The sequence below is a fragment of the Octopus bimaculoides genome, chromosome 5, assembly GCF_046866305.1.
Source record: "Octopus bimaculoides isolate indiv1 chromosome 5, ASM4686630v1, whole genome shotgun sequence".
NCBI lineage: Eukaryota > Metazoa > Mollusca > Cephalopoda > Octopoda > Octopodidae > Octopus > Octopus bimaculoides.
This window is the reverse complement of record NC_142932.1, coordinates 50,439,304-50,457,915: the sequence shown is the minus strand read 5'-3', so window position 1 is coordinate 50,457,915 and position 18,612 is coordinate 50,439,304. Positions and strand designations below refer to the sequence as shown.

The following is an 18,612-nucleotide window of genomic DNA, read 5'->3' as shown; positions in this document are numbered from 1 at the left end:
TCAGTACACTGATAATTTTAATTGAACCCAGTGAGAGGTTTACTCAATGGGACCCAGATCTTAGTGCTGTCTATCAAGGATTTTGTTCATCCATGGAAAAATACTTAGTGGAAGTAAGAAAAGAGAGGAGGTCTTTATTCTGCACATCAACCTCCGTCCCAGTGAGACAAATCCTTCCCTTTAGTCTGAGTAGACAGTTTCCTGTTATTCCAGCATTTGCAATGACTAAAAACAAATCATAAGGATAGAGCGTCAATAATGTTGGCATCATCCTACCATCACCAGTATTCAGCCATGGACAATTTTATGTTGCATTGGGTAGAAGTGGAAGCAGTAATAATATTAAAATGTTGGTAAAGGACCATCCAAAACAAGGGGAACTTATTAGTGGTAGGGTTTTCACTAGAAGCGTGGTGTTGAAGCTATTACTAAGATAAAGGTTGTAATCTTTTAATTTTATTTTCTGTATCATTTTCTGGCTGTCATTTCTGACAGCACGGGTACACTAGTTGTGAAATAGTTATAAGTGATTTGAAAGCCACTACAGCAATGCCTGTTGGAAGTTAAGGAAGAAAAACACAAGTTAATAGTAAAGGATTTGGCAAAAGCCAAAATAAGAAAAGAAGGTTTGGACTTTAAATTTATATTACAGTATTTCAGCTTAAAAACCTTTCTCAATGTAAAATAACAATGCAGGTTGAGCTTGGCTCTATGGATTTGTTTATGGTGATCTTTAAATTTGAAAGTTCATTCTGTCCATAATATGAGCTTTTTATTTACTGAGTGGTACCACTGTATTTTCGACTGTATATCTGTATGTAGTCAGATGTAAAAAAGAAAAAAAAAGTATTCTGTATATCACTGTATTGACCACACTATCAGATGTTGCAATGGTCACAATGCGCTTCATCACAATATTAGTAGCTTTCAAATGATGGCTAGGTGGGCAAGCCAACATTCCCCTAGAACAGAACACATTACCTATTTGCAATTTAGAGGATTGAAGTAATATGAAATGAAGTATTTTGCTCAAGAACGATGCACTGTCTATCTGGGACGTGAAGCCATAACCTTGTGATATATATATATATATATATATATATGAAACTACTAGGCTTTCTGTATATATTTAGATTGATAGATAGATATCCATCTATATAGAAAGAGCATTTTCAGTTTTTTAAAGCTAAATCTGTTCTGTTGCTATAATGAATTTCCTTCTTTCCATATGATGTTCATCATGCAAATCCAGCAAAGCTGACATGTGTGTGCATGTGTTAGTGAATGTGTAGAGAGAGATTGTTTAATTATCATTGACTATGCAACATCTTTTAATTATTTCAAATTTTACATTTCAGGTCCAAGTGCCCCAAACATTTTGAACTTAACAGTGCTGTCACCAACCAGCATACATGTTCAATGGGACATACCCGAGGTGGTGTACAAGGACATTGATGGCTACCTCATTCAGCTCACCCGCCTTGACAGAAACTCCTTCCAGATTACAAAGAAAATACCCAATACTGAAAGTGAAGTAAGGCGTATTGTAATAGCATTGCATTAACACTGTTTTTGATCTGTTGCTCTCCACAGTATATTGAGGCCAATAACAATGCATTTGTTATGCTAGAAATAGTTGTCAAAGCTACCTTAATTTACATATTACTGTCTTTCTAAAATAAAGGTTGTATTGAATTATCATTTAAAAAAAATAAGACAGAGCTGGATTAACCTTTAACATATGCTTGCTAAACATGGCTGATGTTTAGTGACTTGTATGCATCAGTGTGCACATGCATAAATATCCATAAATTCAACAATAACCAGTGCAATAGACTACCACTGCATAGCACATCCCTGTTAATACATTATTATGGATTTTAGAAATAGATCATTCCATGTACTGACCTCTAAAATAGCAAACATGCATTTATATTTATGCCATGGACATGAAATGCTTCCCTATAGAATACGCATATCAGAATAAATGAAGACATTTTTGTGTCAGTTTTCTATAGCTATGGAATACATATGAATTCACACTATATTAATATTGATATATTAGTTGTGACCATATGCAATTTATGGGTCTGGGTGCATCCTTAGAATGCTTCATACTCCCTCTTCCCTCAACAGGTATATACATTCCAATAGGCAACATAATATATTGCTTCCTTCATTCCTTATTATTGTCCATTCTCAGATTGCAGCAATGTTATCACTGTCTATATATATATGTGTGTGTGTGTGTGTGTACATATAAATATGCATGTGAGGCACCTTGGGTAAGTGTCGTCTTCTGTAGCCTTGGGTTGACCAAAGCCTTGTGAGTGAATCTGGTAGATGGGAGTTCCTTATTTATATATATATATATGTGTGTGTGTGTGTGTGTGTATGAATGTATGTACACACACACAACTGGTTCTTTCACTTGGCTTCTACCAAATCCACTCAAGGTTTTGGTCTGCCTGAGGTAATCATCATCATCATTTAACATCTGTTTTTCATGCTAGCATTGGTTGGACAGTTCAACCAGGGTCTGGGAAGCCAGGAGGCTGCACCAGGCTCCAGTCTGATCTGGCAGTGTTTCTACAGCTGGATGCTCTTCCTAATGCCAACCACTCCGTGAGTGTAGTGGGTGCTTTATATGTGCCACCAGCACAGGGGCTAGAGGAGGCTGGCAATGGCCACAATCGGTTGGTGCTTTTTACGTGCCACCGGCTCGGAAGCCAGTCAAGGCGGCGCTGGCATTGGCCACGTTCGGATGGTGCTTTTTATGTGCCACTAGCACGTTTATCACAACTACAATTTCCATTTGATTTTCATTTTCATGTTGATGTACTTGACTCAATAGGTTTCCTCAAGCACAGCAGGTTGCCCCACGATCCAAGGTACTTTTGAATGGGCTGGGGCTGGTTATGCGAAACTGGTGTAGGATACAGCCATAAACTCACTTTATTTGCTGGGTCTTCGCAGTCACAGCATATCTCAAGAGGTTTCTGTCTTTCGTCATTGCCTCTGTGAGGCCCAACATTTGAAGGTCATGCTTCACCACCTCATCCCATGTCTTCTTGGGTCTACCTCTACTCCGGATTCCTTCAACTGTTTGGGAGTGGCACTTCTTCACACATCTCTCCCCATCCATCTGTAGTATATGACCATACCAGCACAAACGTCTCTCTTGCATGCCACATCTGATGCTTCTTAAGTCCAACATTTCTCTCAGGGCACTTACGCTCTGTCGTGTGTGCACACTGACATTACACATCCAGTGGACCATGCTACCTTCATTTCTTTCAAGCCTACACATGTCCTCTGCAATCACGGCCCATGTTTCACTGCCGTGAAGCATGGCAGTTTGCACACATGCATCGTACAATCTACTTTCACTCTGAGCGAGAAGCCTTTGTCACCAGTAGGGGTAGAAGCTTTCTAAACTTTGCCCAAGCTATGCTTATTCTAGTGGTAACACTCTCTGAGCATCCACCCCAAATTGGTCACCTAGGTAGTGGAAGCTATCAACTACTCCTAGTTTCTTCCCTTGGCATGTGATGGAATCTGTTTTCTGAGCATCTGTGGTGTTTATTGCTCCTGTGCATCTGCCGCACATGAAAGCTATCTTCTCGATTAATCTTCTTTTGATGTTGCTGCGCCTCTTATGTGTCCATAGCTTACACTGGGTACATCTTATGGAGTTTCTGCCTACACTTTTTCTACACGTTAAACAGGGCCTGAGGGTGTGTGTGATGTGTACGCCTTCCTACTTACTAGAACTTTGGTCCTTGCTACATTGACTCTAAGGCCTTTCGATTCTAAACCTTACTTCCACACCCAAAATTTCTTTTCTAGTTCTGGTAGTGATTCTGCTATGAGGGCCAGGTCATCAGCATAGAGGAGCTCCCAGGGGCAGCCTGTCTTGAATTCCTCTGTTATTGCCTGGAGGACTATGATGAAGAAAAGGGGACTGAGGGCTGAACCTTGTGGATCCCTACTTCTACCCGGAATTCTTCACTATACTCATTGCCAATCCTAACCTTACTAACGGCTTCTCTGTATAGGGCCTGTACAGCCCTCATTAACCATTCGTCAATCCCCAGCTTCCACATCGCCCACCAGATAAGGGATCGGGGGACCCTGTCAAAGGCTTTCTCCAAGTTCACAAAAGCTAAGTATAGGGATTTATCTTTAGGTTGGTATTTCTCCTGCAGTTGTTGAACCAGGAATATGGCATCAGTGGTGCTTCTACCCAGCACAAAACTGAACTGCATCTCATCTAAGCAGACTCTCTCCCTAATGAGATCGGCTATGACCCTCTCCATGAGCTTCATCACCTGATCCAGCAGTTTGATACCCCTGTAGTTATTTCTATCTAGAGCATCACCTTTACCCTTGTAGCAGTTGACCATGGTGCTGCTACGCCAGTCATTGGGTATGACTTCATCATGAACTATCTGGTTTACAATACGGGTGACTAGGCCATAGCCCACACCGCCAGATGTTTTAAGCATCTCAGCAGTGTTTGCTGATGAGCCGGGGGCTTTTCCTGGCTTCATACCCTTAATTGCTTTATCTACAAGGGAGCTGTCTATTCGGACAGCTGGTCCCTCTACTGGGTGAACATTTGGCAGGCTCTCCTCCTCCCATTCAGCCTCCACATTCAGCAGCCTTTCATAATGGCTTCTCCAAGCCTCTTTCTTTTCCGAATCATTAAAAGCAAGTGCACCATCACCCATGCGGTCACAACCAAGGAAAAATGCAGACAAAGAAACAATCTACTTCTGGTAATGTAGAAAGCATTTGCCCTTTGGTGCCCCACAGTCTCATATGTATATACCTATGCCTCCAAACATATGTACATGTATACGCAGGCATACATACATTGACATATGGATGTGTACTCACAAATATATGCTTATACATACAAGCATATATATGCATGCTCATGTGCACATGTGCACAATTACTGAGAAGTGAGAGTGTGTATTTGCTTCTGTGCACATTCATGCTCAACACTATAGGCATGATAGATAATGTATGCGCATGCAAGTATGACGGGGAGTACTGAATGTTCCTGGGTTTGGGCAAAACAAAATATACAAGGATCAGTCAATTATGATTTTGTTCAACATATTTCCCTCTCAGATTCACATGCTTATTACAGCAGTCATTCAATTTTTCTAATCCCTGTAAAAGAACTTGGGAGGTTGGGTCTCCAACCAGGCCTTTCGTGATACCTTTGAAGACAGGAACTTTTCAGTACCCCCTCGTGTATACATGAAGTCTTACGTAAAGGACTAATTATGTGACAACATGTAAGAGTAGGAATGTGTGATGATGTATGTTCATTATGTATGTGGAGATGTATGTCTAGGTGTATGTATATGGAGATGTATGCACATATCAAATATAGTTTGCATGCATGTAAAAGTTAAGACATATTTGTAGAAACAACAAAGTGAGACTGCATTTGCATTTGTGTACTTGAACAATTATGAAACAGTATACATATTTGGTTTTAACTGTTCTCCATTTTCTATTTCCAGGCAACAGTAGAAGATTTATTTCCAAATAAAAAATATTCATTAAAGGTTGCTGGGCATACAAAAAGCATTTTTTCACAGATGACCCATGTTGGCAATTTTTCTGAAGTGATGTATTTTGAGCTTAAAGGTAAGAAGGCCTTTCAGTTATTATCTTCCGATATTCTATCCCATCCTACCCTTTCCCTCACCCTTCCCACTACCCAATGTTTTGTATTTGTTGCAGGGGCAGTTTAATTATCAATGTAATTATAATTATATATATATATATATATATATTATTCATTAAAATACAGAAATGCCTATAATAGGACATCTAACCCGCTAGAAAGAGCAGCAAAAAACTCTATACCACAAAAATAAAATAAATTTCTAAAATTTTTTGCTGCCCTATGATTTATTAAATATATATATATATATATATATATATATATATATATATATATATATATATATATATATATATATATATATGTGTGTGTGTATATATGCATGCGTATGTGTGTGTGTGTGTAATATAATTAATTGTTGAGCACTTCGAGTGAATAAATACCTAATTAGTCAAATTGTGATGTGCCTTATGAGGTTTACACATGTCCAGTTGATACTTGTATGTGTGTATAAGTCTACATATATATGTATGTGTGTTTATGTATACATGTGTGTATGTGTATAGCATGTGAAGCAACCAAGGAAAAATGCAGACGAAGAAACAATCTACTTCTGGTGAATGGTACACGTATTCAACTGGATATACATATATATATTTAAAACAGACTATTCTCAGCCAAATTGATAGCCTTGATGTGGCCATTGGAAGCGACTGCCTACCAAGATCCTGGTGACTGTCAAGTATTTCCATGGCTGCAACCTTGGTTAGTCCTTTGGCATCAATGATATCTTTGGATATCATCTGAAAGGAAGCAGAATGCCACTGGAACTCAGTTGCAAGAGACTGACTCAGCCAAAAATAAAAGATCAATGTGTCTGTGTGTGTGTGCATGTGTACGATGTTAATGTCTGGCTTATGTATAATTATTTATAAAACAAACAGCAATTGAAGAATCATTTAGTACACTTAAAAAGTATGTCACGTTTATTTATAGTTTTCATGGATAGTGTGTGCTTGTATGCGTACACACATGCATATATGTACATCTCTGTCTTTCTCTGTATGTGTATGTATGTATGAATGAATGAATGAAGAATATGAGGGGTTTTGTTCACTGCATAAGTGCTATAATTGGTCATCTGTTAGATTCTAAGCTCACAGATGAGGCTGGAGCTAGGGTCTGTAGTAGGCTTCCAAGTCAGCAGACCAAAACCTTTCCCTTTAACATTATATATATATATATATATATATATATATATATATATATATATATATATATATATATATATATATATGTGTGTGTATATCACTTCAGAATTTGCAAAGGGGGTGTCTCAACTGAAGTACCTAATTCAACTGAATCTTATTTATATATATATATATATATATATATATATATATATATATATGACCGCAGCCACTTGGCTGAAACCCATAAATAAATAAAATAAATATATATATATATATATACTCCATCAGACTATATATACACACACATATATAGTTTGATGAAGCAAACAACTAGTGAAACATCACCAGTTGTCCAGTTGTGAGCTTCACCGGACAAATCCAACAACTAACGGTCCTTTGAAAAGAGTCAAACTTTCACTTGTGTAAACAAGTGTGTCTGATCATTATTTAATGTCTGATTTCCATGCTGGCATGGGTTTGATGGTTTGACAATATGATGTTTGTATGTATGCATACAAGATTGTGTTCTATGTATGAGGTAAGATTGCTAATCACTAAGTTATTTATCTGATTGACCAAGTTGCAGGAGCAACTCCACTGTAGCTATTTGGTAATTCACATAGTTTTCAATTCTTCTCAAATCCCATTTTATTGAAGAAGTAAATACTCTTGTAAATAGTTTAAGATGCCATATAAAGGTACTGAGGTATGAAAAGTAAGCCTGAGTCTTATAGTTTAAATGATTTCATAAGATTAAGCATTTTTAACTTGGAAGGTCTGAGTGAAGATAAATATAAATTTAAAAACCCTATTTCTTAGGATTTCTTAAATTGGAAAATGGTAAGTCTAAATTCCTTAAATTTATGTTTTGCTTTCCTTTTATGTAAATATATATCATCATCATCATCATCATCATCATCATCAAGTCTAAATTCCTTAAATTTATGTCATCATCATCGTCATCAGCATCATCATTTTAATATCCAATTTTCCATGCTTGCATGGGGCTGAATGGAATTTATCAAGGTGGGTTTTCTATGGCCAGATGCTCTTCCTGTTGCCAACCCTTGCCTGACTCTAAGTATGGTAATATCTCCCCATGATCAGGCATATTTTCATGGAAAACTGTAAATATGTTTGATGATGACACTTGTTTTACTTGTCATGCAATGTCAATGTGAAGAGAGAGTAACACACACACACACACACACACACACACACACAAACCACACATCACACAACAGGCTTCTTTCAGTTTCTGACTACTGAATCCACATACAAAGCCCTGGTTGGTATGGAACTATAATAGAGAACACTTGTTCAAGGTGCCACACTGTTGGAGTGACCAAAACCACATGGATTGGAAGCTTCTTAGTGCATGCTTGCACCTTATGCATACATATATTCTTTTATATGTTTGTCATGTGACTGCAGCCATGCTAGAGCACCACTTTATAGGGTTTTAGTTGAAGGCATCAGTTCCAGGACTTATTCTTTGTAAGCCAGTACTATATATATACGGGTTTCTTTCAGTTTCCATCTTCCAAATCCACTCACAAGGCTTTGGTGTGTGTGTCTGTATATATATATATATATGTACACACACACACACATATATTTAAAAATCCTGTAATATAACTACTTTTTCCTTATTTCAAGTAGAAGACCTTGCTGCAACCTTCCAGATCCTACTTCCTCTACCCTTGTTGAACTTTCCCCCTCAAACAGCCTTTCTCTTTTTTCTCTTCCCATCATTTTTTTCCTTGTTGTTATCACATGCTACTTAATATCCTGCAGTATTTATGGTGATTTCATAGGTTTTACAGATGACATAATCTTTGGGTTTTAAATTGGTCGTAATTGTTTTAGCAAATTTCTTTTTAATTTTGAAGTAGTTTCTGTTGTCTTTTTTCATAGCATTTTATAGTTCCTTTTCTTAATGTTACTTACTACACACTATAATAAATACTTCTCATGTTTTTGAATAAACCAAAATTCTTTTTGTTGGATTCACTGTTTTTGATAAAACCTACTTTATTAGTTATTTTGTGAAGGGAGGAGTTTAGTGTTTTGTTACTTCATTTTATCATTCTGAGCTGGATTCCAGTAGAGATTGACTTTGTCTTTCATTACTAGTAACATAATCATGTAGGGTAATAATGCAAAGCCAGGTTTCTTCTCCACAATTTTCTGATTTTGCAACAATGTAAGAATTTATTATTATTTTCAATATTCCAAAGCTATTACATGCAATTTTAATTATCAGGAATGTTGGGTTGATGTTTGGTGACAATAAGAATTCTCATTATTACATTGTGCACGTGCGTGAAAGCAGGGTGTTGTAATCACTCTTCTTTGTTGATGTAATTGACTTTCCCCCTCTCATCAAATTTCGAGCCTTGTACCTACAGGAGAAAAGATTATTATTATTAGGCAAGTTGGAAGTATTGTTAGCAGACTGGATAAAATGCTTAACAGTATTTCGTGTCTTTATATTCTAAGTTCAGATTTGATGGACGTTGACTTTGCTTCCATCCTTTTAGGGTTGATGAAATTAGCACCAGTTGATTATTGGGGTCAATGTAATCGACTATCCTCCTCCCCCAAATTTCAGGTCTTGTGCCCATAGTAGAAAGGATTATTATTATTATCATTGAGAGAGAGAGAGAGTAGCACATGGCATCAAGGTGACACTGGAGCACAAATATACGAAGTTCAAAGTAGCTATCATAACTACCTGTCTGACGAGGGTACACCAGGCACATGTATAATAACCATATGTGTGTGACATGGTGATCTCATATCATGATAAACAGCACATGACCTTGCAGATGGGACCCAGTTAGAATTTTCTTCATGTTGAGCAGCCCATCCTGCTCAAATTCCATTTTATACTTACATTTTTAAGGTTCTCATCAGATGTACATGACGAATTCCTACTCTACTACCCACTTTCTCCAAAAATCTTATTAAAAAAAAAAAGTAACTCTATTATTTGCAGATTGCTTAGAATAAAGATGAGCTGCACACATAGATATATACACACATACACTCTCATTATTGAACTCAAAACTTCCAAGTTGTCTATTTATAGTCTTTTGCAGATATTGTGTGTTGAAATCCTTTGGACCCTTTTGTTACTATATTTCTATTGAAATATTCTGTTTTTGTTTCAACTAATTGTAAAAATAACGAACAATTTTTGAACCAGTTTTGTCATTAAACTGGTGTAGAATTTGGGGCAGTTTAGTCTAAGGCAGATTAGTATTGAAATAGTTAACCCTTTAGCATCCAGATCACTTTGCCTAATGTAATATTTATTGATTCACTTGTTTAGAATTAATCATGCCTTAATTGATGTGATTGTTTATTTTTAGAATAACGCTCTAGGATACTTGTGAGAGGCTGAATCTGGCTGGTTTGAACATACACAAGATAGAATGCTTGGGCCTGTTATGGCCAGTTTGAATGCTGAAGGGTTAGCTTTTAGCATTTATTTTACATTATGCAAGTCCTGAAAAAAACTTCCTGTGGTTTTCTTTTGGATCTTAATTATCAACAAGAGTGGGTGCACTTTTTTTAGGTTTTGTAGGAGCATATCAATTGAAAGGCTCTGCTCTCCCACCCAATGCACTTCTGTGCAAGTTCATACTATTCTGAATAATCCTTTAGCATTCAGATTACTCTGTCAAACATAATACTTATCTTTTCACATTGTTTTGAATTAATCATACATTGTAACTTGTAACTTCAAGATTTCTATGATGCGATTGTTTATTTTTAGAATGACATTGTAGGGTAGGTGTGAGAGGTCAGATCTGGCCACTTTGAACACAAGACAGGTAGAATATTTGGGCCTGATATAGTTGGTTTAAATGCCAAATGGTTAAATTCATTCATAGCTGGCCCCTACTTCCTTCACCCAACACCCACTCCTTGGCCTTTGTTTTTCATTTTCCAGTTTACTCATTTTTATTTTTCCATTTATTGTTCCACACCATGTTATATTTGATATTCCACTGTAATTGTTTTTCTTTCTCTTCAAGACTTCTCACCATATTTTTCTTTTGTTTTGCTTTTTATCTTTGTTTTCTTTTCCTTTTGTCTTCCATCCATTCATTATTCATCCTGCCTTTCATCCAACCATCTATCATTGATTGTTGATTTCTTCACTGTGTAGGAGATAGGGGCTCCAGAGATAAGGAGATCATTGCATATCGAAAACAAGGTATTACTCTGTTGTCCTGCCTTCTGTTCATCTCTCTCTATCTGTCTGGTTAACTGTTGTGCGCTCTGTGCTACTTTGTCTAATGACGTATGTTTTACTTGAGCATGTCTTGTAAATTGTGTATCACTTGTGTTTGAAGTAAACTACTACTATCACTACTACAACTACTACTATCACTACTACAGCTACTACTATGATTACCACTATTAATAATTCTACACTACTCCTATTTTTACATTGTTATGTTATGTGTGTTTTTTATGCTCAGTGGTGGTTTATATATATATATATTTTAAAGAAAATGTTATATCTAATTATGACTGTGAGGTTAAAGTGTTGAGCTGCTAACCAGTATATGGTCCTAAGTTCAGACCTTACTACAGTTATTATGCCTCTGAGTCAAATGTAAAAATCTTCTTACACTCCTAAGGACACACCAGCCTCAAAAACAGAACAAAAAATTGAAGAGTGGATTTATTGCAGGTGCAAGAGAGTATACCAATAAACAGTTGCCTGTATTGATGATGTATTAAATGTTGTTAGGTCAACCTTTATTAAGTATTGCAGAGGAATTTTTTTACAATTCAGGTATTAGCTTACTTTGGAGTGTTCGATCCAGTAAAGAAATTTTAAGCAAGCTGCAAAAGTTTAAAGTAGTTTGGACTATGTATGTATATGATTTCTCTACACTATATACTAATCTATATCTCAAAAGAGAAATTATATTTTAAAGTTATTGATATAGTGTTTAGCAAAGGTTGTAAATGTACGGCCATTAGAAATGAATTTTTCTTTTATATCCGTAATAGTTTTAAGTAAGAATAAATTTACGGAGGTAATTAGCTTTATCATTATACATTACTTTAGTGGGTGAGGATATTTAAACAAATTAAGGTTATTACAATGGATGGTAATTGTAGCCCTTCATTAGCAGATATTTTATCTTCATGTGAATTTAGTTGTCTTAACCCTTTAGCATAGTGGTTCTCATCCGGAGTCTATATAAGATTTTGGGAGTGCACACGACAAAATAGTAAATTGGGAATCCACAATTGTAGTCTAAGGGGCCTCTGAAAAAATGTTGCTTAGAATGTATTGTATGTATTCCAAGAAACAGCCAGGTTTCTTTCTCTAACATTTTACATAGTTCAACCTACACAAGTCAATGTGTTGAAAACAAAATAGAAATTTTGGAAGTAATTTCTCTAAAACTAGTTTTTAAACATCAAATAGTTATGGGGGTCCACCAGGATAAAATAGTAATCAAAGGGGTCCATAGTTTATTCTGTCACACAGTTTTGAATTAATCATGCATTATGTTGTAGCTTCTAGATTTCAGTGATGTGTTTGTTTATTTTTAGAATATTTTAGGGTTGTTATGAGAGGCCTGATCTAGCCAGTTTGAACATAAAACATTTGGAATATTTTGGCCTGGTGTGGCCAGTTTGAATGCTAAAGGATCAATGATATATACTGAGAAGTTTGGTTTAGCCAAAGATCTTGCTTGTTAGTGCAGATATATCAATATTTTTATTCCAAGCTACAATTATTTTTAGTACTTGCTTGGCAAAATATATTCAGAATATCTTGTAACAAATAAGAATGGTAACTTTGCAGATGAGGTTAACTATTTAGGTGTTAATGTAATTTAAAATGTTGTGACAAGTATATATAATAAAACTGTTTACTTTAGTTTTTGTATTGCATACTTACTCTGGACACTAAATAGAATTCTGATGAGTGTAGAGTCTTTTCCCATTAAGTTATTTGTTATGGTAGGATTGTAAATGAGATTGGTGTATTTTTTGAAAAATATTAGAAGGTTGATGATGCATATGAAAAAGCGAAATTATGTTAGTCATGTTCAACTATTACTTGGGGAGATATAGTGAAATTCTGAGTAATTTCTAGTTTACAATTTAGTATAGATCTTGAGCAATATTGAGGTCTTTTAGGGAAGATAAAGTACCAGCCCACTACTGATGCAACTCTTTCTTGTCCCCCCCCCCTCTCTCTTTCTCTAGCTGTCACATCCTGGATCTTCTGTCAGTTTGCACCCAGGATGGAAAGACTAAAAAGATGCCCATATCTGCTCACAATGATTTGAGCACCTGTGTAAGACAACTAGCAAGGACATAGTACATGCTCCCAGGTCTTACTTGCATACAACTGATGTCCAACGAGACGTTGGACAAAATGCCTTTTATTAGTAATGCATATGAATGAGAACAGCATCAAATAGCTTTGATTAATAACCTACCACTGAGTTTTAAGTCCATATTATTACTATAAAGTTGTCTGAGGTTTACTGGCACCTAGAATGTATGGTCAGAATCTTCAACTTCCTTGTGCTACCACAAGAGAGAAGTGTATGTGTGTGTGTGTGTGTGTATATATATATATATATATATATATATATATATATATATATATACACACACATGCACACATATACACACACATGAAGTGAATGATTGTATGTGTTTAAATTGTTTTTAATTTTTGTTGTGTTGTTTTTCATCTTTCTGTTTGTTTTAGTTTCTTTGTTTCAAATATTTAGATGTTTGCACACCTTCCAATATGACAGTCAGCCATGTTTGTTGTTCATCTTCTTCATTGTGTATTTGTTGTTGTTGCTCACTGTTGCCATAACACTATTTGCATGGCTTTTATTGTTGCTTATATTTTTGTTGTTGTTGTTCATATTTTTTAAAATATTTCCTTTTTTTAAACACACGTGCACACACACACACACACACAAACACACACACACACACAAACTTAAACATGTCAGATACACATATAATTGTTCATAAATGCATCATGGTTAATGAGAAAAATTTGTTAAAATAGTGATTTGAATGTATCTATCTATCTATCTATCTATCTATCTATCTATCTGTCTATCTATATCTATCTGTCTATCTATCTATATCTATCTGTCTATCTATTTATTTATCTATCTATCTATCTATCTATCTATAGATAGATTTGGTTGTCTGTTTATTGATTTATCAATCTTTTTACTTATCTATCTCTCAGTTTGTCTACCAATTTTTATCTATGTATCTATATACCTATCAATCTGTATAAATATGTACCTGTTTGTGTATGTGTGTGTTTCCCTTACACTGTTCTTTTAACTCCATTGAAGCATTTTTGTTTGTCTTCTGTTTTCTTTTGTATTTCTTATCTAATCTATATTTGCACACCTGGAGTGGTCGACACGTAAAAACAGAATCTAAAGAGAAATTTTCTAATACATTTCAGTTCTCTTGTTGTGGATTTTAATTTTGTTTTCATATATTGTTACAATGTTTCTATATTTCTAATTATATTTGCTTGTGTTAAATTGCCACTATTGTTATTATCACTGATTTAATTTTAAACTTTAGTCTCTCTCTTTGTTAAATGTATATCTGCTTCTTTTCCAGATTCAAAATGGCATTATTTTGATTACATATGTATTGTGGGCATGTAGCCTAGTGGGTTAGATATTGAACTCATAGTTGTTAGATCATGGGTTCAAAATTTCCAAATATGCAGTGCATTATGTCTCTTCGTAAGGAACATCATATCTCAATGCTCCAGTTACTTGACTGAAAATGAGTACCAATGCAGATATGGGTTAATTTTGCAGCAAACTTGCATCTCATTCCAGGAAAGTCTAGTCACGTCCGTTGCTTCAGTGCTACAGGAACCCAGATGAACTCTGTAATGAGCCTAGAGGCTCAAGAGTGACTTCTGCTGATGGTACATTTGAAGCATTGAGAAATTTGAATATAGGTCTCTTTTTTTTAAGCTGCTCAAATGCAAATGAAGCTGTAAATAATATCTTACAATATATCAGATTTTATTGAGCTGACAGAATTGTTGGTATGTCGGGCAAAATGCTTAGCAGTATTTCATCCATCTTTATGTTCTAAGTTCAAATTCCACCAGGGTCAACTTTGCTTTTATATCTTTTTGAGGTCGATGAATTAAGTACCAGCTATGCACTGGGGTTGATGTAATCAGTTTGTCCCCTCCCCTAAAATTTCAGGCCTTGTGCCTATATTAGAAAGGATTATTATTATTATTGTTTGTAGTTTGATTTTCATTTGAACAGCTCCTTTGAATGATGTATATGAATGAATGATAGGGGAGCAGGAGTCATGTAATCAACTTCTTTAGCTTACAACCATTAGAATAGCTCCAGGGAGGTTATAGGGTGTGACACAAACACTCAACTTTCAGTGCTCTGCTTCTTATAGCAGAAACAGCTGTATGCTAATGAAGTTGATTATGTGACACCTATTCCCTTGTCATTCATTAATTAATATTATTCTCTATATTCACCTAATGCTTTACTCTACAGCCTAAATATATAGAGTTCTAATAACTGGTTGTTAGTATTATTATGCCTCAGTGAAATCATGAAATATATATAAAACATGCCTGTATTGTTATGTTTGAGATAGTTGGTGACCTTTCATCTGCTGTGTCTTCTATATGCTTTCAGTATTTAAAACAAATAGCAAATCAATTTTTATATAAAGTTGTAATTGATATTAACCCTTTCATTACTGTATTTATTTTGAGATATTTTGTGTTTCTTTCAATTACTTTAAATATAACAAAGAATTTAGTAAAATAATTTAGTCATCATTCAGCTAGTGTTAGCATAAATTGTGACTAAGGTTTGGTGGAAGATTTTAATTCAAAACTTATGAAAACAAGACATTTGTACTCAAAGCCAGAGCCGGTTTCAGCCGGGTTGGTAATGAAAGGGTTAAAGGAATGCTTGGAAGAGAGTCCACTGATGCCATTGTCTGAATCTCCACAATTTTGGTGCTTCAACAGTGCTAAAGGTGGTTGATTGAATGGCAGATATGAATGTGATTTAGTATTTCTTGTACACATTTGTCTCTTTACCATGTCAAAAGTTCAAATGGCACTGAGGTTGAATTTGACTTTCATTTCTTCAGTAAATACCAGTCATGTATTGAGATTGATTAAATCATCGATATTCCTCATTATATTTATTTAAATTGTTGTTGTTGTTGCTGTTAATGATAATATTTTGGAAGGTAGTCAGACATCTGTAATGTTTTACACCAAGGGTTTCCAAACTGGAGAAAATTTACCCCAGATGTAAATTTTACCAACCCACCAGGTAAAAATTACTGATTCTAGATTTGCAGCATGGTGTTTTTTTTTTTCCCTGCTCTTTTTTAAATGATTAAAAACTTGAAGTCAAGAAGAAAACTTTTGAAGCAGCAAGCCTAGTTTGTGAAAAAATACTGTTTCCCCCCCTCCTTTGTACCACCTTGCATTTAACATTCTATATTACTACATTCTTCTTAATTACTATGTTGTTAATGAAGTTGTATAATTCAAAAGTCTGTGTTTATCTATCTCTTCATCATCTGTTCATAAATCAGTGAAATAACATAGTTATTGTTATTTGAACTTAAAATTATCTTTAACCCTCACTGTACTGATTATATTTTTGCTGGTAATATAATACACTAATTACATGCAAATCAGTTCTCACAAGCTTTTTCTGTTTGCCACGAAAAGTAAAATGTGCATGCTATACATTATCAAATGTGCAAGTACCCCACTATAGCAAAAAAAAAAAGAGTTAACTCAGTTCCCATATCTCAAGTGCACATGCTCAGAACTGAGTATACTCAGTTCCCATATAGTTAGGATTTAAAGACATTTAAAATTTTCACTTTGTCTCTTGAAATGTAACCTAAATTTACTGAGCAAAACAGTGTAAGTAAAGTTACTTTTGGGAACTTCTGTTCTATGAGGTTTTGTTTTAGTATTTCACTCTCTGAGCCCAGATTATATCCTATTCAACTCTGGTTTTTATTCCTCCAGGATCAGTAAAACAGAATACCTGTAATTTAATGAAGGTATGTAGAGGAGGGGAGTTGAGGATCTAGTTTAACCCTTTCCTGATAATATTTCTAATGAAATACACCATTACGAGGGTGGCCTGAAATGTTCATAGGCTGACTATGAAGGAATGATGCTAGAGCTGTTATTCACATTCCATGAGAGTATCTTGGTCAGTCTATGAACTTATTAGTCAACCCTCATATGTGTTTTTATTAACTCTGAAAATAATTAAGAATTCAGAAGAATTTAATAAAGTAACTCTTTCATATGAAAGCAAGAGTTGAGATTAAATAGAGATGTTCTTACATAAAATTTTAATTGAAGGTTTTCATTTAGATATGAGCAGTTTAAACTGGACTGTTTTGCATCAGGTAATCAGAGATAAAATCAAGCATGATGGTTTCAAAGGGGATTATTTTTATTACCAAAATTACATGTATGTACATATGTATATATAAATGTATATAAATATATATACTTCTCTGTGTCTGTATGTATGCATACATGTAGGTATGCATATATATTTCTGTAAATATATGTATATTTACATACATGTAGGTGTATATACGAGGGTGAGTCAAAAAGTAATGCCATTTTGTTTAGGACAGGTATAATTACCAACACAGGAACATGTATCATACATCAAAATGAAGCTGGTCCTCTGTGGATCACATCCTTATGTCTCAACATAGTCACCATTTCTCTAAACAGCAATGTTCCACCTTCGAATGAAAGCATGTATATCCCTGCCCTGTAAAATTCTGTTGACTGTTTTTTGAGCCACTTCTTCACTACAGTTTTCACTTCCTCATCCTTGGAATAATTTAGCACCTTCAGACTATCGTCTCTTCGGCCTCTATGAAAGAGAGTTTGAGCAGCAAACATTATTCCAGTGACGAGGAAGTGAAAACTGTAGTGAAGAAGTTGCTTAAAGAACAGTCAATAGAATTTTACGGGGCAGGAATACATGCTCTCATTCGAAGGTGGAACATTGTTATTGGGAGAAACGGTGACTATGTTGAGAAGTAGGGATGTGATCCACAGAGGACCAGCTTCTTTTTGATGTATGATACATGTTCACCAAAGTATGCAGCCAGTAATGCAAGCAAATAAGCACTGGGTAAATCAAGCTTCTGTCACCAGACACCAGAGGAGAAAATTATATCACATTTCAGATCATGATGCAGGGAAGTTTAATTTTGGAGTGCATTTGTGTCACACTTGAAATTTCCATTCATAAGTGTTTTTGCAGTTGTTCAATTAAACTACCTGCTCATTGAAGAAGTATGAAAGCGGTTGTATATTTCACTGACATGTATTTCCTTAATCTAATCGTCAATTGGAATTGCCAACACCATCTGTGACTGAACTGAAATTTTGAATTTACAGATACAGTCCATTTAGTGGGCTTTCACTCAGTCCTTGATATGCAATATTGCATCATTTTGAGGCTTTGGCTAAAGACACCTGCCCAAGGTGCCACTCTGGGGGATCAAACCCAGGATCCCATAATTGTGGAAAAAAACCTTCATAATCATTTGCCATACTGCCTCTACTATACATGTGTGTGTACATACACTTATGATTAGAATTAGCAGTTTAATATCAGACCGGTACTTAACCTATTAATCTCAGTATGATACATTAAT

At 35.2% G+C, this 18,612-nt stretch overlaps 1 protein-coding gene across 3 annotated transcripts in view; it reads left to right on the top strand.

The window, feature by feature from the left end:
• The window catches only part of LOC106881686 (putative receptor-type tyrosine-protein phosphatase mosPTP-1), a 305,456-nt gene that overhangs the window by 239,968 nt on the left and 46,876 nt on the right, over positions 1-18,612 (top strand). Inside the window, exons 10-13 of one of the 3 annotated variants that reach the window (XM_089352241.1) lie at positions 1,359-1,534; positions 5,544-5,670; positions 11,024-11,071; positions 16,173-16,226. In XM_089352241.1, coding sequence (XP_089208367.1) covers positions 1,359-1,534; positions 5,544-5,670; positions 11,024-11,071; positions 16,173-16,226 — 405 coding nt within the window. The remainder of the gene's footprint in view (positions 1-1,358; positions 1,535-5,543; positions 5,671-11,023; positions 11,072-16,172; positions 16,227-18,612) is intronic. The other 2 variants (XM_089352242.1, XM_089352243.1) reach the window with 2 other exon arrangements.